A 21,821-nucleotide genomic window follows, 5' to 3' on the forward strand; every position below is an offset into this window, starting at 1 on the left:
AGACAATAATTCCACTGGCAGCTGAGAGAAATACCAACAAAGTAAGTAAATAAATAAAAAAAAAAGAAAAGAAAGAGAACAGGAGAAACTTAAATGAAGAAAGAGAATTATAATCAGGACTTCCTTCCCAACTTCACGCTGAAAATCCAAGAGATTTATATATTAAACGAGAGTTAAATAGAAACGAATGACGTTCACTATTACAGCCACCCAGTTAGACTGAATTTAGCTTAATGAAAATTATAGCTTTTTATACAGGAAACACTAAGTGAGATATACCGTGCTTTGTTAATATCAAATATAACATCTAAAATATATACATAGTCTTGTAGTTTACAAAGAAAATAGTAGTTTTAACTATTCTCTCAAATTGGTCGAGCTCAAACATTAAATCCTAATGGCTCTATCTTGGAAGAATTTCTTCTAGGCATAGGTGACAAACATATCCAACTGTACCAGACAAAAATAGGAGAGGCAAGAAAAAGATACGAGGTACATTTTAAAACTTAAAGCAATAAAAAAATTAAAAGTAAGTAGAAAATTAATATTTCAAAAGCCTATCTAATCAACAGTACCTTCCCAGTCACCTCTTAAATGGCTTTTTTCTAGTTGTTGCCTTTTCTATTTTATTCCTTTGTGTTTTGTACTACAGCAGTTCTTTATGACTAAAAATTGAAAAACTTTCCTATATCCTAACTTCCGCAGGGAAATTCTAAATCTATTCTTTCATTGCTTGGATTGCTCTCTTGCTTGGTGTTGAATTTGAAAAACATGTGTGACAGATAAACACTATTACAGAAAACCCACAGAAAAACACTACTCCCCAGACTGACACAACAGATGCAGCTGTTTCAGATCACGACATACACAGAAACCATGTGCTGACTTTTCTGAGATATCACACTTCCCCTTGTGACCAATCAGAACAGACTGTATGTTAAGGTAGAGGCCACAAAATGTAGTTCAACAAACTAGCCCATAAGGAGTTCAGATTTAGGTGTTTTCTAAATGCTCTTGTTCTACACAATAAAGTAAATTGGCTGCCAGTAAACAATCAAGGTAACTATAAGAAATGTGACCTAAGGTATAAAATATAAGGGAACACAAACAAGGAAATGAAGTTAGACATCCCATTTTGTTATTATATTGGCTTTTGCTAAGCAAAAATGCACATAATATAGAAACTGACTTTGTACTTTAAAAAAAATTGATATGGCTACCAGTTTTGCAGAGGGAATGTCACACAGACCTAGGTTTAATCTTCTACTTCTTCCATGAAACAAAGAAAATAAATGTACAAACCAAACAGGGTTTTAGGTAAATTAAGTGAAAAATGAATATAAAAAAATCACTATGGTGCCCAGCATTCTAATGAAAACTATTACTAAACCTATTTTTACTTAGTCATTTTTCACCAATTAACCTAGGAACTAAAGGTTAATAAGTGAAGAGCATCCTTATTTACTTTTGGCAGTAAAATATTTCAAGTTTAAAATTTTGACTATTTTGATACTTCAAATGATGAATGAAATTAATTTGAAATTTCAGCACTAAATAAAAATATTTTCAATTTTAAACAACAGAATTTCCTACAAATATGAAAGAAAAATTAGGTGCTTAAAATAAAAAATTATAGCCTGCTTTTCCATGGCCAAAAAAGAGGTCTCTATAAATCATATAATAGCCAATTATATTTTTTCCTTTTTTTTCTACAGCATCCAATCTAATCAAGTCTCAGACAAGAGATCTCAAATCATGAGCTATATTACCCTACATTTTCTTCTAACCCTCATTATGCCTATTTTAAAAAATTACTTCACATATTATATTCAAAATTCTTCCTGGAAAGAAGAGAAGCTGAATTATGCTCACAGGAAGGATCAGTTAGGTAACTCTATCAGCACCACTAATTGTGGGAGTAACTAGAAAGAAGATAACAAATTGCCATCCTCAGTCTAAGCTTAAAACACCTGGTAATGCCAGTTTCTTTAATATTACAGGTCTATCTTTTCTCATTTACATATTTAAAACGGTATTCCGTCCTATGACTTATAAACTTTCTGCTTCCTAACCCTAATATTTACTCATATTCTGATGAGTAAAGATACAGAAAATTGTCAAAGGCTGTCAATAGAGAAAAAAAAAAAGGATTTGAAATTGAAATTGAGTACAAAAGTACACTTCCTCCTCTGAAAAATGGATAAAAAGAAATGTAGAAACCAGGCGTGGTGGCATAAGCTTCTAATCCCAGCTTTTGGGAGGCTGAGACCGGAGGATCGCAGTTTGTGGACAGCATCAGCTTAGTGAGGCCCTCTGCAACTTAGCAAGACCCTGCTTCAAAATAAAGAATAAAAAACAGGGCAGGGGTATAGCTCGGAGGTAAAATGCCCTTGTGTTCCATCCCCAGACCTAAAAAAAAATAAAATAAAAATAATAATAATAATAATAAAAGAAAAAAAGAAAAAGAAAGATAAGAAATGTAGAAAGCCGGGTATGGTGGCACACGCTTGTAATCCCAGCATTCAGGATGCTGAGACTGGAAGATTACAGTTCACAAACAGCCTCAGCTACTTAGTGAGGCCCTCTGCAACTTAGTGAGACCCTGTTTTAAAATAAAGAATAACAAACAGGGCAGGGGGTATAGATCAGAGGTCAAATGTCTCTGGGTTCCATTACCAGACCCACAAAAAAAAAAAAAAAAGAAAGAAAAAGAAATGTAGACTTCTAGTATATACAATGGAACTTGAATTAGCATTATATTAATTTTATACCCTTGACAAATGATACTTCATGTACAAAATTTATTACTTTGCCTAAAAGATAATACCTATAAGAAAATGGAAATATTTCTATACAACAATTTCCCATGTCAGACTCCTAATTATTAGGGGTACACAGAGGAGGAAACCAAGATTTTCCACTTAAAGCATATTCACTGTCTGCTGAAAAATCATTTATTGAGTAATAAGTTGATTGGATATATTGCTAGGAACTAAGCATCATGACCTACATTCTGTAGACTGAAGTGCCAACTCTCTGGTTTCTCAGTCTTTAGCAAAGGACCCTTACACAAAGCACCAGAGATTTACCGATGTACAGGCAGGATTAAATTCACTATTTATGCTACAAATGAACAAACAACAAGAAGCCAGAACCAAGAAAACTTATAGTTGTTATCAATCCTGCAAAGAAGAACATGTTCACCTATTAGACATGAAAAACATTACTACTTCTCCTGATAGACCTCCTTTCAGGATGTTCTAGTGTTTCCTCCTGAGATTATCCCTAAACCAAAGTCCTCTTTTACCCCAAATGCCTTGCAAATTAACAAAAGTCTGGTAGATATCTGTGGCTATACTAATTTTACTACTTTCATGGAAAAAAAAAAAAGATGTAGAAAGAAAAAAGCATCTATCAATGCCACTTATACTTACTTTGGTGTGCAAAAATGGTAGAGGAGAAACTAAGTTTCCACTATAGCAGATAAGGAAAAAAAAAGCCATACAATAGGATCCTTGAAATCACAGGACTATGTTCTACTACACTTCATCAGACATAACAGTCTCTATTACAAAATAAAACTTCGATTATGTTAAAACTGTCCATTGTGCCTAACTAAAACTATTGCTTTCAAAACAACACTTCCATGATAAAGTTACAATAAAAGAGACATAAAAGGAGCAAATCATCACTAAATAACTAGGAAGCAGAATTGATGCAGGTATAAAAAGTTAAACAGAATGAATTAAAATAGAACACATTAGAAAAGTTTTTTTTGAACCTGGCATGATGGTAAATCCCTGTCAGTACTTGGAAGGCTGAGATAGGAAGATCATAGATTTCAGGACAGTGTCAGCAACACAAGACGACCATCAGCAGTTTAGGGAGACCCTATTTCCAAATAAAAAATAAAAGAAGGCTGGGGGTGTAGCTCAGAGGTAGTCAGTCCCTAATATCAGAAAACAATAGTTTTAATTTGAACAAATACTCATTTAAATAGTATTTTAACTCCTACCTCCAAGACATGGATAGACGTTTGTTGAGGAAAGTAGGCAATACACATTTAAGGGAGAATGAAGATGAGAGAGAGAGGGAGAGGAAGAGAGAGAGAGGGGGGGAAGGGGCGCGCATTCTCTCTTCCATTATAAGGGACTTTTGTTAGGCATGGGCAAGGGGTATGTGAAGATGACCTCAGTTCTATAGTTACTAGGTGAATTAGGATGTTCCTAGCCCTCTGAAATATATATATTTGTAGATGATTCAAAGATTTCAAAGATTTTCATGAGAAAACAGATATACCTGAATCTCTTATAAGTCATGGATTCTTCTTTTTTTTTTTTTTTTTTTTTTTTTTGTGGTCCTGGAGGTGGAACCCAGAGGCTTTCTATCTCCGGGCTATACTCCCAGACCCATTTTATATTTTATTTGGAAACAGAGTCTCACTTAAGTTGCTGAGGGCCTCACTAAGTAGCTGAGGCTGGCTTCGAACCTGCGTGATCCTCCTCCCAAGCGCCGGGATTACAAGCATGTGCCACCACCCCCGGCTAAATCATGGATTCTTAAAATATGATTAAATGGTCCCCCCCACACACACACAGCAACTCTGTCATAAACAAAATACTTGTTATAATAATAATAACAAATAACAAATAAAAGATGTTTGATTCAGGTCCTCAAGATTATCAAAAGATTAAGAAAATACGAAGTCATAAATAACTCAGCATGTAGCCCAACATAAATAAATTGAACACTGAAGCAGCTTCAGATATCAAAATTACCTGATATAAACTATGTGTGAAATGATACAGAAATAGAAATCCCCAAAATAAGTAATCAGGAAGGCAGGAAGAGATGATTAAAAATAAACATACTTGAAAATTTCCAAATAGAATTTTTCTAAAATAAACTTAACTATTACCTTAAAAAAAAAAATTAAGAGCTGGGCATGGTGGCATACACTTGTAATTCCAGCATTTGGAAGTCATCAAAAAAAAAAAAAGAAAAAAAAAAGAAGTCATCAGGATCATGGTTCGTGGATAGCCTTATCTACTTAGTGAGGGCCTTTGCAACTCAGTGAGCCCCTGTTTCAAAATAAAGGATAAAAAAATAGGGCTAGGAGTGTAGCCTAGAGGTATAAAGCCCCAGGGTTCCATTCCCACCACAGAAAGAAAAAAAAAGTTAGAAAAAGCTAACAGACACAAGTAACTTAATAAACTAGAAAACAACTGAAATTACCCATGACCGATTACTGAGAACAAAAAACTGAAAACATTAAAAAGGTTAGGAGACTTGGAGAAAAAAATTAGATAAAAGATATAATCTGTTATAATCTGGTCCCACAAAAAGAAAACATTTGAAGATATAATACTTGAGAATTTTCCAGAATTGATTAAATACAAAAATCTATACATTCACAAAGTATTCTGTACCCTCAACAAAAAATAAATACATGGCAAGCTGAGTAAAACTTCCTAACACTTAAAAAAATTAATCAGTGAGAAAATTCATAAATTTCAGTTAGCCTGGAAGTAGATTTGTCAATGGCAAATCCAAATCACCTCACAAAGGCAGACTCCTTAATTAATCATACTTTCAAGATTCTTATGTAAATATAAACTGAAAATAAACAGTTATTGCAATAAGAGATCACAAAACACACAAAACCCAACGGTAACAAAAAATGGCCAATCCAGAATTGTTTATACAAGCAAAACTACATGAGAAAAATATAGAGAGAATTCTTCCTCAATATGCTTGAGAAATTAAGTCAAAGAACCAATACAGCCACAAAAATCCTCAGATGTTTAAGACCCTCATATAGAAGGGTACAGTATTTGCATATAACCGGTATGTATCCTTTCATATACTTTAAATTATCTCTAGATTGCTTATAATATGTAATATAGTGTAAATAATAGGTAAATAGTTGTCTTAATGTCTCACGTGGTTAGTGTAGATGCAATTTTTTTTTCTATTTTTATTCCACAGTTGGTTGAATCTGCAGAGGTGTAGACTGACTGATTTTTCAGATAAACAGATTTGAAAGTGTTAACCATCAATGGTTTTCAAAGAAGAAATTTCTACAAACATACATCCTCAAAGTATGGTCTGAGATATAAGATGAAATAAAAAGAACTAAAATGGCAGATATCTGAATAAAATAGTAAATCCTAACTTGTGATAATAAAAGGAATAGGATGAGTACAGACTATAAGAGCATGTGACTGAGAAGAGGGATTATGGACATTAAAAGAATTTTAAGATTCTTTATTTTTAAATTGATGTTCAGAAGAGAAATACTCATTAACTTCAGGCTCTAAAAGAACAAAATTTCAGGTAATTTTACTAAAATATAGAAATACAAGTTTCCACCAATTTAAAAACAAAAATCCCAATACCAATATCCTCCTCACTGGCTAGAAAGAAAAAAATTTGATATATGAGATATGGTATAGCATGTATTTAGGAAAGTAGATGTATTAAATATGAAGTATTAGAAAAAATGATTTTCTAAAGTAAAAATGATTTTTCTACATTGAAATGTGGAAAAGGAAGAGGGGAGTTGAATGCTACACTAAACTACACTAAAATGTATATTGAAAATAACAGGGCAACCAATAGAAAAAGCTAAAAAAATGTGATTGATATGCTTAATAGAAGAATGTGAAATCATATGAGATGCTAAATTAAAAGCAGAAGAGAGAGAAAAGAGTGGAAAATCAATTCCTTGAAAAACAGAAATGACCAAAAGTCACACAAGAAGAAATGGATCATCCAATTAGGCCTGTAGCTATTAAGTATGTTGAATCAGTATTTAATAACCTTCTAAATTTGAAAGCATCAGAACGAGATGGATTCTCTGATGCATAACTAACAAATACTTAAGAAAGAAATTATACTAATTCTCCACAATCTCTTGTAGAAAATAAAAGCAGAGAGAATACTTACTAACTCATTCTGTGAGGCCAGCATTACCCTAATAAAAAAACAAATAAAGACATTACAAGAGAGGAAAACTACAGACCATTATTGCTCATGAAATACATGTACAAACCTTCAACAAAATATTAGCAAATGAATCAACATATAAAAAAAATTATACACCATGACCAAGTGAGATTGATACCAGATATGCAAAGCTGCTTCAACATTTGAAACTCAAATGATGTCCATCACCAGGCTAAAGAAGAAAAGTAATGGTGTCATACAACAGATGTAGAAAAAAGCACTAACCGAAATCCAATACTCATTTATGATAAAAACACACAGCAACCTAGGAATAAAGAGATGGAACTCCCTCAACTTGATAAAAAGCATGTACTAAAAAAATTAAATACACAAAAAATCCTATAGTTAACATCACAAATAATGTTAAGAAATAAGATTCTAACTGAGATTGGGAACCAGGCAAGGATATACTCCCTCACCACTCAATTCAACATCATACAGGAAGTTCTATATAATGCAATAAGACAAGAAAAGGAAATAAAGGTATAAAGATAGAGAAGAAAGAAATCAAACTACCTTTTTTAGTAGATGATAGGACTATCAATATAGATAAATCCTAAGGAAATCAACCAAAATACTACTAAAATTAATAAATGATCATACTAATTCACTGAGAACAAGATTTATGTACAAAAGTTAATTATTTTTCAATGAGAAACTGAGATCTAAGATTAAAATTAGCAACAAAAACCCCTGAAATTTGAAGTTTAAAAATAGCATTGATACTAGCACCAAAAATTAAGTAGGGATAAATCTAGATAAATATGTAGAAGACCAGAAAAGGGGAAAATTCTAGTAAAGAAAACAAATATGACTTAAGTAAATGAAGACTGTCCATGTTCTGGAGAGGAAGAAAAGACTGCTGTCATGGTATCAGCCCTTCGCAAGTTGATCTATAAATTTAACAGAATTCTAATTCAAATTAAAATAAAAATTAAACCAATTAAAATCCAAATAAAAGCTATTTTGTAATTATAGGTAAAAAAGGAATCTAAGGTTATAATATGAAAGTTTATACACAATAATCTAGAATAGCCAAGACAATAATGAGGAAAACAAAGTTGGAGGAATGACATTACTAGACTTCAAGATTTACTATAAAACTACAGTAATCAAGATAATGTAGTACTGGCAAAAGACAAAGAGAACAGAGCACCTAGAGATAGATTCATACAAATTCCGTCAACTAATTTTTGACAAAGGAGCAAAGGCAAGTCCATGGATGGTCTTTTCTTTAAGGGTACAGTTGCTGAAGCATTCAAGAAGCCAATCTAAGTCCTCATGTTTTTCACAAAAATTGACTGAAAATGGATCTAAGATGCAAATGAAAGATTCAAAACTACAAAACTCTTTGAGAATAACAAATAGAAAAATCAATACAAGATTTGAAGATGCATTTTTAGATGGAACAACAAAAGCACAATTAAGAAAATTAAGAAGCTGGATTTTATTAAAAGTAAAAACCTATGCTATGTGGAAGATACTGTCAAGAGAATGAAGAGACAAGTCACAGAATTGGAGACAATTTTTGCAACATACATACTTGATAAAGAACTGTTAGCCAAAATATATGAAGAACCCTTAAAATGTACCAATAAGAAATCAAACACCCAATTTAAGCATGAGTAAAATATCTGAATAAAAGTCTCACCAAAGAAGATATGCACATGACACTCCCAGATGTCACCAGGGAAATGCAAACCAAAACCATGAGATACAACTACACACCTACTAGAATGTCTGAAATCCAAAGCACTGGCAGAAAACCCCACAATCATTGCTGGAAAAATGAAAATGTTATAGCTACTTCAGAAGACCGTTTAGCAGTTTGTTATAAAACTAAACATATTCTTTCCATTTGATCCAGGAATTGTACTACCTGGCATTTACCTAAAGGAGTTGAAAACATGTTCATACAAATCTACCTGTGCAAGTTGGTAACAGCTTTTTTCATAAATGCCAAAATGTGGAACCACAACCAAGATGTCCTTCAGTAGGCATACTGCTAAGTGAAGCAAGCCAATATGAAAAGGCTATATACAATTCCAAGTACATAATGTTCTTGAAAAGACAAAATTATACAAATAGTATAATTTGTATTATAGTATAGTAGTGGGTGCAGTAATGTTCAAGGGGAAAAATAAGGGGTCAATAAGGACAGCATAGGAATTTTTATGGTAGTAAAATTATACTATGTGATCTTGTAGCGGTAGATACATATCATTATATATTTATCAAAATCCATTGAATACACAGCACAAAAAATGTTAATTATGGACTGTATGATAATAATGCTTTCATAGTAGTTTATGAGTTATAATAAATGTATTATACCAATGGTTCATGTGAATAAAGAGGAAATTGTATGTAGAGGAAAAGATAGTATTTGGGAACTCTATACTTTTTTTCATTTTTTTCTGTAAACCTAAAACTAGTATAAAAAAGTAAATCCTAGTAATTTTTTTAAAGGCAGGGGAAGAATAAACATAAAATTTAGAGAGCAGATTATCAATTTGGGGGAGACATGAGATGTAAGAGAAAAAACACATAGGCATATGCAACAGCATTAATAATGTTCTAGTTGTTATGTTGGTAGTGGGTTCACAGATATACATTTTATTATTATGTCTTATAACCTGCATATCTATTAAATACTCCTTAACTACTGACTCAAATACAAAAATAAAAAACTCTTCCCAGAATGTACATATAGACCCTTTCAACTACTTTTTAACGGATACAGAGCAAAACATTATTTATAAGAAGGCAGATATCAGTACTTGTGAATAAATTTCCTGCAAATATCTACAATAGGTAGGCAGCAGAAGGTGAATACTGACTTTGGGTTTATACCTCTAATTTCAATTCAGTTTTTCATAGTTTTGTGAATTGGAGTAACTTCATTTAACTTATTTCTAGATTTTCAATGGAAATAATATTCAGTTTACTCATATTAAGTGTCTAGAATAATACTTAGTGTACAAGATCAGAAATAGTAATTATTTTTATTATTATACTTATCTCTGGTTGAGGTTAATAGAAAGACTTTTACACTTAAATTACCTCTTCATTTTACTTTTTTTTTTTTTTTTTCTTTGCGGCATCGGGAATTGAACCCAGGGGCATTCTACCTTTGAGCTATACCCCCAACAATATTTTTCATTCTTTACTTTGAAACAGGGATTAACTGAGTTGCAAGGGGCCTTATTAAGTAGCTGAGGCTGTCCACAAACCATGATCCTCCTGTCTCCGCCCCAAAATGTTGGGATTACAAGCGTGAGCCATCATGCCCAGCTAAATGACCTCTTCTTAAAATTCTACATGTGAGATTATTCTTACACAGATGTAAATAATTAACTCGTAGCATTTCTCCTGTGTTTTCATACATGAAAGACTACATTTAAAAATGTCTTTTCATATATGTGGGTATAAACAAAATATGGTGACAAAATTAGTGAATTATTGATAGAAACAATAAAACATTGTAAAATTGACCTTAATCTGATTAGGCCTACCTTATTATAAAATTATAATAAGCAAATTATAATAAGCAAATAATAAAAGCAAATTATAGCTTAACTGACACTAAGGTATGCTTAGCACAAGAAATGTAAATGAATGATTTGAAATTTAAGTTTTAACGTGTTTATCAGAATAAACTTTGAAATAGCCTTAAAAACTAAATAAAGGATAAGGAAAGTTAAGCACACTTCAATAATTTGGTTCTCAATGAAGCTAATTGGCAAAGGATCAACTTCACATACCTTGTTTGGGGCATATTCTACCTATTTTAATTAAATGTTTCAAGATTTAACTCACTTATAAAATAAAAATATGTCTGTTTTAATACACAGGGTAACTGTGTGATCAAATATGATGCCATATACTTCACCATTTAGAAAATTTTTAAGGTTAACAAAAATATGTGCCCATTTAAGTACTACTTCTAGAAGGCAAATTATCATGAAAATCTACAGATATCACTACTATAAAAGGCATAAAGAATTCTAAAAAGCTATAAAATACAAAGCCCCAGAATATCAAATTTACCTTGTTCTAAAAGACTGGTTATTTTCCTAGAAGAAACATTCTCAATTTTCAGTTTTAATGCAGTTTTAAGAGCCCTTGTTAGGAAAAAATCTTACCCAGGGAATCTCAATATATACATGTAAAAGAACTACTATCCCTTTTTCAGCCAAATTTTCTTAAGCCTTTCCCCTGACCTTCAGCTCCCTCACACTTTAAAGCAAATAAAATATCTATAAAATTAGATACTGAATGTCTCCACATTAGGCACAACAAACTACTGTTTTATTATTTTTTTTGTGTGGTACTGGGAGTGGAGCGCAGGGGCTTTTCTACCTCTGGGCTATTCTCCCAGACCTATTTTATATTCCATTTGTAAACAGGGTCCCACTAAGTAGCTGAGGCTGGCTCTGAACCTGTGGGATCCTCCTGTCTCGGCCTCTCAAGCCCTTGGGATTACAAGCATGCGCCACCAAACCCAGCCCAAACTACTGTTTTAGAAAACTTGCAAAGGCATCCCAGTGAAGCAAAAAATGTGTCGGGGTCAGGCAGTCTCTCTGTACTTTAAGACACCTCAGTCCAGTGACATCATGCCTCAGATTCCTCACATTTAAAATAAGAAGTAACATTACTGTACTTTCAAAGTAAAGTGAAATCATGTGAATGTCTGTGTGCTCTGCCCCACATACAGTATATGAACAGGGAACTGATGACAAGTGAGAAGCATAATTATGCAGGAAAATAATAAAATAAAACATCTGTAAGGATTGAACAGAGATTGACAGGTATAATAATTATACAATGTACATTATATTGATCTATAAAATTCAAAGCATCCATGATTTGCTTTGTCTATATTTGTATATTAAACTATACTTTGGTATCAGCAAATTAATGATGTTTATTCAAACCACAAATAAAAATCTATGAATAACTTCAATGTTTTAGCTTAAAAAGAACACACCTAGCTTATATGGTAAATCTGATAATAAATGTGAACAATTCGATAATTTCGGATTCATAAATCCCTCTCTGCTGATGTAACGTATAAACAAAAACTTGAAATTATAACTAAAAATAACACCAACTTAAATAATTTTGTTTTAACATGGTTAACATTTAAGAGAGGGAAAATACTTTGGGGACATTTCCCAAAGTTGCTCCTGCTTTTATTTTTTTATTTTTGCAGTACGGGGGATGGAACCGAGGGTCATTGTACCTCCAAGCTACATCCCAGCTCTATTTTTAGCCTTTTTAAAAAATTTTTAAAACAGGGTCTCACTTAGTTGCAGAGGGCCTCGCTATTGGCTGAGGCTGTCCATGAACCGCCATCCTCTGGTCTCAGCCTCCCAAATGCTGGGATTACAAGTGTGTGCCACCACTCCTGGCTCCTGGTTTTAAATATATATTAAACTCATCTATAATTATATTAAAAAATAACATTTATGAAAAATACTGAATTATCACAGAAAGAGCACTTGGCAATACATTTTATAAGAAATAATACACACAGATTTATGCTGAAAAGTAACTAGAATTCTTAAAACAATAAGTTGAGCAAAATATTTCCATATCAAAATATTGTTAATTTTCTATTAGGTAGCACTGCTAGAAAACTTTAAAAATAGCCTTAAGCAGTATTTTCCTATTACTTAAGTAATATTATAACAATATACATAACAATATGTAGTCAATAAAAATTAAACTTATTCTAATCTATTTTTAAGCAAGAAAAAAAATTCCCAATATTTTCCTTCAAAGTTTAACTTGAATAAAATCCTTAAGGAAGCAATTAGGATTTGATATCTTCATCTTGGTGAATATAAGAAAATAACACTTTATAAACAAAATTATAGTCCCATATTAATTTTCTTTTTTCAAGATACTTGAAAGTAACAGAAATAAAGGTACTTTCTGCAGTTATACAATTTTGTGTTCTATAAACATTCACTGTTTATATAATCATAAATTGTATAATTTTGCATGATGCTACCATAAAAAGACTAGTATATATATATATACTGAAATAATTGAATAAGATTTACCAGAGTGTACTTATGATTAATTGGTTGATGTCTTCTCCCCTTTTTCCCATACCAAAGACGAGACATTTCCTTTCCAGGGCAAATTAAGTTAGATCAAATCATGTAAGAACTGTTTGCAAAAGCATTCTTCCTCTTTCAAAGATAAATTTCCAGCACCAGAGCTTACTACAGTGACAAAACAGGATGCTAGGACAAAGATTTGATTGACAAGACAGAGAGCTAATCACTAAGTAGTATCCATTTCAAAGATAGTTCTGAGTGGAGACTCTAAAGCTGGGGAGGGAAGAGAAGGTTTCCCAGGCTTAAGTTTGGTTGCACTGTACCCAAATGTGCAAAAAAAAAAAAAAAAAAAAGCTCAAAAGTTTAAAGACGCAGAACATATATTTCTAAATGCCAGTAAATTAACGAATACACTGAAAGTTTCTCAGTCACAAAAAAGTACTAGGCAGAATTTTCAGATTTCCTCCCAAAATACAAGAATTCATTTTAACATTTTATTGTTTGCTCATAGCCATTAAATTCTGTTTTTCTTTGCAGCTAGGAATTCCGTAAAGTTTCATCATTTACATGAATGTTTTTAAGCAGGATGTCAATTTCTAAATTTCCTAAGATCTAATGTATTGAAATGATATTTATATTAAAAAAAAAACTATATACATTGTACTTCCCCAACCAGTGGTATACAGCATATAAAAAAGAAGTAAACTTTTAAGAGATTAAATAAACTAAAAGTACATTAACTATGTATAAACTAAAATTGTCTGGAGTGCAATTTTAAGTAACATATATCAATGTTGTAATTATGTATCTAAATATTTCTTCCACTTTAAGTCTGCTATGCCCCCTTTACCTTGTGTGTGTACACACAGCACCACCTCTTCAAGTGCATACTACTTCTGAGTATCTACCTCCCCCCTCCCCTCCTCAGCACCTTTATGGCCCAGCATGCCCAGGACACAAGATGCCCTACACCAAATCTTCTCGCTCCCCACACATCGCCATTCCCTGCCATACATATTCTACGCCTCTCCCACAGTCCCTCATAGGTAACCACGGTCCTCCACACAGGCCATCAAATCCCCTTCATTCAGAGCGCACAGTGGTCATATCCTATCCTCGCAACACAAACTTCCTCTTTGCAATCATCAGCAACATTAAACAATTAGAGGGGGCACAGTTTTAAAACCTGTCATAACCACTGGCTGGATTTTTTAAAATAAAAATAAAATATTCCATGTGTTCCAAAACAAAGTATGAGGTACTACAAATAAAACAAACAAAAAACCACCAAGAATAGCATAGCCCAATCTGTTGGTTCCCTTGTTAAATATAAGAAAAGTGATCTCTCTATAGTGACTTTTAACATAAAGACTTCTTTAATTTTTGAACAAAATTAATTCTGTGTGGATTTTGTTGGCCAGGATGAGCTTAAAATTTTTACTTGTTGTTTGATATTCTGACTTAATATTAATTTTGGTATTACTTGTGTTTCAGTAACAAAAATTTAAAAAAAAATGTCTTTATTAAAATGAGCACAGAATGCTCACTAACTCACAGTTTAGAAAATAAAGTATTAACCAGTTGAAGCTGTTTGGTATGGTGCATCTTAGGAGTTACACAGCAACAGTACTGTGTCCTAAGAAATATAAAGAAAAACTATGGAGATAAGAGTACTCAATTATTTTGATAGGGAAAGAGAACAGAAAAAGAACAGAGAGCTGGGGTTGGTGGTGCACGCTTCTAATCCAAGTGCTTGGGAGGCTGAGACAGGAGGATTTAATAGGTTCGAAGTCAGCCTCAGCTACTTAGTGAGGCTCTCAGCAACTTAGTGAGACCCTGTTTCCAAATAAAATATAAAATAGGTCTGGGAGTATAGCCCGGAGGTAGAAAAGCCCCTGGGTTCCACCCCAGTACCACAAAAAAAAAAAAAAAAGAAGAACAGAGAAGGCCGTTACATGGCATTCAAACCAAATCCAACAATGACACCGCATGATGAATTTGATGGGCTAAAATATTAGGGTTAGGTTAAATATTTTATATTTGTTACTTAAATTGAAGATATAGAAATTAATATCAAAATAGGACAATATATAAATAACTTTTAAAGTTATCCAAGCCAAAAGGCAGATCATAAAATGTTTAAAATAATGATATAAAAGTTTATGCAATAAGCAGTCACATGTTTACATTTATACTTAAATGAAAAACTTGAGCTGGTCATGGTGGCACATGCCTGCAATCTCAGTAATTAGGAGACTGGAGAGAGGAGAACTGAAGTTTCAAGACCAGCCTCAGCAATTTTAGAAGACCCAGTTTTAAAATTTAACAACAACAACAACAACAAAAGGTATAAAAAATGGCTGAATTTTTAGAATGTCCTTTGGTTGAATCCCAAGTACCATAAAAAAAAAAAAAGAACTTTTAAAAGAACTTTTCAAGTTACTCTCAAGGTGAGTGTGGTGGCAAAGCTTGTAATACCAGTACTTAGGAGGCTAAGGCAGGAGGATCACAGATTCCAGGCCGGCCTCAGCATCTTAGTGAGGCTCTTAGCAACCTAGTGAGACCCTGTTTTCAAATAAGAAATACAATCAGGCTGGAGGTATAACTTGAAAGTAGAATGCCTCTGGGTTCAATCCTCAGTACTAAAAAAATAAAAATAAAAATAAAAAATAAAGTTACTCTCTCACATAAGCAAGAACTCATTAGTTTAATAAATCTTTTAGTATCCATCAGGCACTAGACCCACACTGGGCTAGAGAAATAAAATATAAGATAACACATGCCACTGTAAATTTTCTAGTAGCTGAATTTAAAAAGCTTATTAATATTTGTTAATCTACATCTAAAATGTCAATTCAACAATAATCAATATAAAGCAATAAGATATTTACATTATTTTTCTTTCAATTCTAAGTCATTAAAATTCAGTATGCATTTTATAACATCTCTTTATAGTATCTCACATCTTTGATCTAGCCACACTTTAAATATTCAATAGATACATTTGACTAGTGTCTATTGTATCTGCTTTAGATAGAATATTTTACACTAAAGCCAAGTGTGTTGGCACACTTATAATCCCAGTACTCGGGAGGCTGACACAGGAGGATCACAGGTTCACAGAAAATCGCAGCTACTTTGTGAGGCCCTCCACAATTTAGTGAGAACCTGTTTCAAAATAAAAGAATAAAATAGGTCTGGAGGTTTAACTTGGAGGTATAATGTCTCCAAGTTCCATCCCTAGTAACACACACACACACACACACACACACACACACACACACACACACACACAGAAAAAAATTTACATTACAGCATATCTCAATTTAGAAATACTAAATTTTCACAGGATCTGCCTGACCTTATTTAGATTTACTTAAGACTTTATAAATTTGTTGTTGAAAAAGTAGATCATATATGAAGTAGTTACAAACATTTTAAAAAGTTATCCAATAACAAAATCAAGTATCAGTTTTTTAATTTAAATAATAGTTTCTTAGTTCTATTAGCCACATTTATTTAAAAATTTTTGGTGGTGCATTGTAGGCATACATCTTAATGAAGTACAAGATGGTAGTGATATATATATATATATCACTCATTTAGCTCTTCCCCAGTTCCCACCCCATTCCCTCTCCCTCCCTCCTTCTCATGTTTAGCTTAGTGAGTGACTTTGATATGTTTGTGAATGTACATCATGTACGTTAAGGGATTGTTTTTTTTTTTTTTTTTTTTTTTGTGTGTGTGTGTGTGTATGATACTAGGGATGGAACCCAGGGGCATTCTACCTCCAAGCCACACCACCAGCCCTAATTTTTATTCTCTATTTTGAAACAGTGTCTCACTGAGTTGCAAAGGGACTTGCTAAATAGCTGAGGCTGTCTGCAAACCCAGATTCTCCTGTCTCAGCCTCCCAAATGCTGGGATTACAAGTGTGCGCCACCACGCCCTGCTACGTTAGGGGATTTCCCTCTCTCCCCTGCTATTCCTCTCAGTTAGGTTCCCTTATTTGCTTATCTAAGGTTTCTCCTTCCTAGAGTTCCTCTTATGATGCTTTTTCTCCCTAGCTTCCACCTATTAGGAAGAATATCCGATTTTTTACTTTTTGTGACTGCTAATTTCACTTAGCATAATGTTCTTTAGTTCCATCCATTTCCCTGTAAATGACATAATTTTGTTCTTTATGGCTGAATAAAATTCCATTGTGTGCATATCCTATATTTTTGTAATCCATTCATTTGTTGATGAACAACTTGGCTGGTTCCATAGTTTGGTAATGGTGAATTGTGCTATTAGGCACATTTTATGTTCTCAATAACCACAAATGGTTAGTGGCAACCATACTGGACAGTGCAGTATGTTTCCAGACAATGTAGCAAAAAGCTCACAAAATTAAATTTGTTCCCTTATACTTCCTTTTTATTGGAGCCAACTCTAGTTTGAGGAGACATCTTTTTTCTCTTAATCTAGAAATCATAACTTTTCACCGAAACTGAAAACACTTCCTCTGAATTAAATTGTCAACAGTCTATTATTGCTAAAGTTAAGTGTTGTAATCTAACTGAAAGAAAACACTCAGTTCTTGAAAATACTACCATTGAAAACATCACCACCCAAGTTAGAAATTTCACTATACTCCAACTGTCACTAACTCCTAATTAGTTAACTTAATCTACATCCAACTGTTGCTGCCTTCCTACAGGTACACATCTTTGGTAATCTGGGCTATTTTAATCGCTTCTTAAAGCTAATGTTAAAAAATACAGCTCAAAATTTTTTTCTTTTTTACATATGTAATCATCACCACCCATTTAATCACCACCCAGATATGATAAAGAATATCTCCAGTGATCTCTAAATTCTTTCCTATCTCTTAGCTGTCTCCTCAATACCCAGTATATAGTTTGATGAACTTTAGCTAATTTTGCTCCTTTGAACTTCATGCAAATAGAATTACACAATATACACTATTTTGTGTCTGGCCTCTTTTATTATACATCCATGTTATTGCCCATACCAATATATTTTTATTTTATTGCTATATTGTTTGGAATTTTATGAATATTCTAAAATTTATCCATCTATTCTCTGACAGATGGATGCTTAGGTCATTTCTACTTTGAGACTATTATGAATAGGCTGGTATAAAAGCTAATACAGTTGGTTTAAGTACTAAAAGATCCCAAAATAAAAACTTAATAACATGTCACTTCTTTCCCTCTATTACACTCTAGTATACAGTGGAAATGGGTGTTCTGTGTACAAAAAATGCAGAATGAAATTAAGACATATTCAAAATCAAATTCATTTACTTAAAACAAAAGACATGCCATGTATACCTTCAATCATTATACATGTTGAGTCCATGCACAATAAATTCATATCACATAAATAACCACAAACATTAACTAAATGGATAACAAACAAAATTTGACTCTATCACATTTTAGCATCTGCTCTATATTTTTAATACCACAAGAAGAGAATAATTCAAGCAACAACAAAAATTAAATTGTCATCCTACCAATCCTAGAAGTCAAAACATATAAAATGAGATATATAACCTTAAAAATTTTATCTAAAAGGTCACAAAAAGTTTATCAGCATTAATTTGGGCCATTTAAGCAAGTTCATTAAGTCTGAGCACATAAAAACTTTCATTACATTATAAAACGAGCACCAGCTTATTATTATTGCTGCTTAATTCAAGTCAAGATAAGGCTTAGGCCTGGAACTTAGAAAAAACTGCTAAATTTTCTGGATGTACTAATAAGTGCTATACCTATTTTAGGTAGGAAATAAAATTAAAGTGAACCAAACCTGAAATAAAATATCTTGAAAAAAACTAATACAACAGCAATTAGTATTATTTCCTTCTTTGCCATAATGTTATTCTTTCCTCTTATCATAAGAATAGCATATATATTTGTGCTATTTTTCCTAAAATTCCATGGTAGTATTCAATAAAGGTCATTTCATTGCTGATGGGTTGCTTTTCTAGTATTTTAAAGCAAAAGCAGTGAGTGATAGTTTGAAAGTTACAATTCAACTAATTCAATAAAATATGCATACATGTATAGTGAACTTGAACCTTTTTTTTTTTTTTTTTTTTTGCAGTACTGGAGATGGAATCCAGGGGTATTCTATCTCTAAGCTACACCTTCAGTCCTATACTGAAGCAGGGTTTCACTGAGTTGCAAAGGGCCTCCCTAAATAGTTGAGGCTGTCTGACAACCCATGATCCTCCTGTCTCAGCCTCCCAAATGTTGGGATTATAAGCGTGCACCATGCTGAGCTGAACTTGAATCTTTTAAAACATTACTCTTTTGTGCAAAGATCACTACTACTTTATACTACCATAAAGTTATAAATTTATACAGAAAAAAGATAAATTAAATGTTCTTATTTTTCTCCTTACCTCCCATTCTCTGGCTGCTGCTTGACTAGTAGAATCTTCGTTTGTTTCTGACTCTTCAATCTTTTTTACCACTATAAATCCAGGTTCTCTGGTATATTCGCCAGTATCTTCTGCATATATTTCTGGACTCCACTGAATGAAGAAGGCATACAAATGTTCTGTCCTGTGAGAACAAGTGACTTATTACGAGACTGAGTATTCTGTGATATTAACTAGAATTACAAAAACTGTATTTGTGTAATATCTTGAAAAACTTGAACTTAAAATATACAGAAAATATACTAAGTTTTAAAAGGTAAAATCCGAGAGGATCCGGAGGAAGATGGCGACTGAGTAAAGCAGTTTCTATCAGCACTGCTGACACTCGATCTCCATAGTGGCAAAAATAACGCCTTACAGAGTCAGAAAATAAATAAATAAATAATAAATAAATAAATAAAAGGTAAAATCCCCTATCAAGAAAACAATTTAAAAACAACTTATTTGGCTATGTTAAATAGTTACAGTTAAATAAGTATGTTAAATAGTACAGTTTAAAAAAACTGTACTAACAATTCACTTGGCACACTTCTTATTAATCCGCTGCAATATATGTGGTATATATGGTAATGCTTTTCCTTCTCAAAGATACTAGTAATATGAAAGGAACTTGACCTCATTCACAGAATGATCTAATGATTAAAACAATTTACAAGTTACCTATTTTGAAACTTGGATATTATACAAAACTTTTCCAAATAATAGAAATTTAATGTCCTTAACGTGTACTTAAACTATACTAGGAACACATACGGTATTGTTAGTTCAGGGACTGATGATTTAATCTTTAGTTTCCCTTTTCTGATGTTTTGTTACCTATAGTAAAGAAGGCTGCTGAATTCTGCCCCATACTTCTAAATGTCAAATACACATTTTTAATATCTATGCTCTATTGGATTTAACTAGCATAGATAACTGAATATCAACTACAAAACTCTACAACAATTTATAGCAATGGTTCTGAAAATCAGATATCTAATTTAATGATTTAAAATTTTTTCACTCCTTATGTGGTAACACTAAAACTGAAGTTTCATCTTTCAGATAATCTGTCATTATCAACTATTTTCATAAGTTATATGTTTACAATAAATTTCATAATCCCAATAACTAATTTTTAATGAAAAATAGCTAGGTATGGTGGTGGATGGTTAATCCCAGTACCTAGGAGGCTGAGATAGGAGGGTTGCAGGTTCGTGACTAGCCTCAGCATCTTAGTGAGGCCCTCCATAACTTAGTAAGACCCTGTTTCAAAATAAGGAATAAAAAAAACAAGGCTGGGGATGTAGCTTGGAACTAAGATTCCCCTGGGTTCAATCCCCAGTACTGCAAAAATAAATAAATAAATAAATAAATAAATAAATAACATATAATCATGATTAAAGAGAAAAAGTAAATTTTTATACTAGTTTTTAACTAAATATGGTTAACATTTTCATTGGAGTCCTTTCAATATGACTGGCAAATCTGATTATCTACTTATCCCTTTCAATTATTTAAGAATTAAACAAATCATACAATATATATTAAGTACTATAATCACATTTTATTGAAAGCACACACTGTTCTGTACATTTGAAGTATCCAGGGAAGAAGGAAAACATTATCAGTACATCCTGAAAAGCAGTAGTATAGTATTCAAAGAAGAACAGAAAGGCTTCCCAAGAGGTACACGAACACTTAGGATGGTTGCAAAGAAATTAATCTTCAACTTCTATGTCACTTCTCATATGAAGTTTTAAACTTATTTGTTCATACACATCTAAGAACTAAGCAAGATATTGTGCAGATTACATTTTCTGCTTTCACTAAAGCACTTATTGTAATTTGTACAAGAAGGCATATTGTCATCCACTCAGATTTCTACAATGGTACATGTCTTAAAGTATGAATACTTTCAGGCTGCCTAAGACTGATGGTGAAGCAGGGAATATTATAAGACTTGATAATCATTCCTTTTGGACATCAACTTGTTTCTAATTCACTGATTTCCACAAAACTGAAGCATATGCAATTGATGATCACTTAGGCTTTGTTGATAAAAAGATGCCTAAGTAATTTTTAGAATATAATATAAACATCTTTTTTTGTGTAGTACTGGGGTTCCTGGAAACCCTTCTACCTCTGGGTGACACTCCCACACCTATTTTTATACTTTTTTTATTTGGAAACAGGGTCTCTTAAGCCAGTGTGGCTGAGTTCGAACCTGCGCAATCCTCCTGTCTCTGCCTCCCAAGCACAGGGATTACAAGTGTGCGCCACCACGCCCGGCCATAATATAAACA

The 21,821-nt window shown here is 32.6% G+C and overlaps 1 protein-coding gene across 6 annotated transcripts in view; it reads right to left on the reverse strand.

Moving 5' to 3' along the window:
• OXR1 (oxidation resistance 1) overlaps positions 1-21,821 on the reverse strand; it is a gene marked incomplete at both ends in the record, with an annotated part of 346,540 nt that overhangs the window by 10,299 nt on the left and 314,420 nt on the right. For 4 of the 6 annotated variants that reach the window (XM_080694624.1, XM_080694626.1, XM_080694625.1 and 1 more), the window contains one exon: positions 19,498-19,660. In XM_080694624.1, the coding sequence (XP_080550750.1) occupies positions 19,498-19,660 (163 nt within the window). Of the gene's footprint in view, positions 1-13,079; positions 13,146-19,497; positions 19,661-21,821 lie in introns of those variants that run through there. The other 2 variants (XM_080694628.1, XM_080694627.1) reach the window with 1 other exon arrangement.

Source organism: Muscardinus avellanarius, assembly GCF_963383645.1.
Source record: "Muscardinus avellanarius genome assembly, chromosome: 4".
Taxonomy (NCBI): Eukaryota; Metazoa; Chordata; class Mammalia; order Rodentia; family Gliridae; genus Muscardinus; species Muscardinus avellanarius.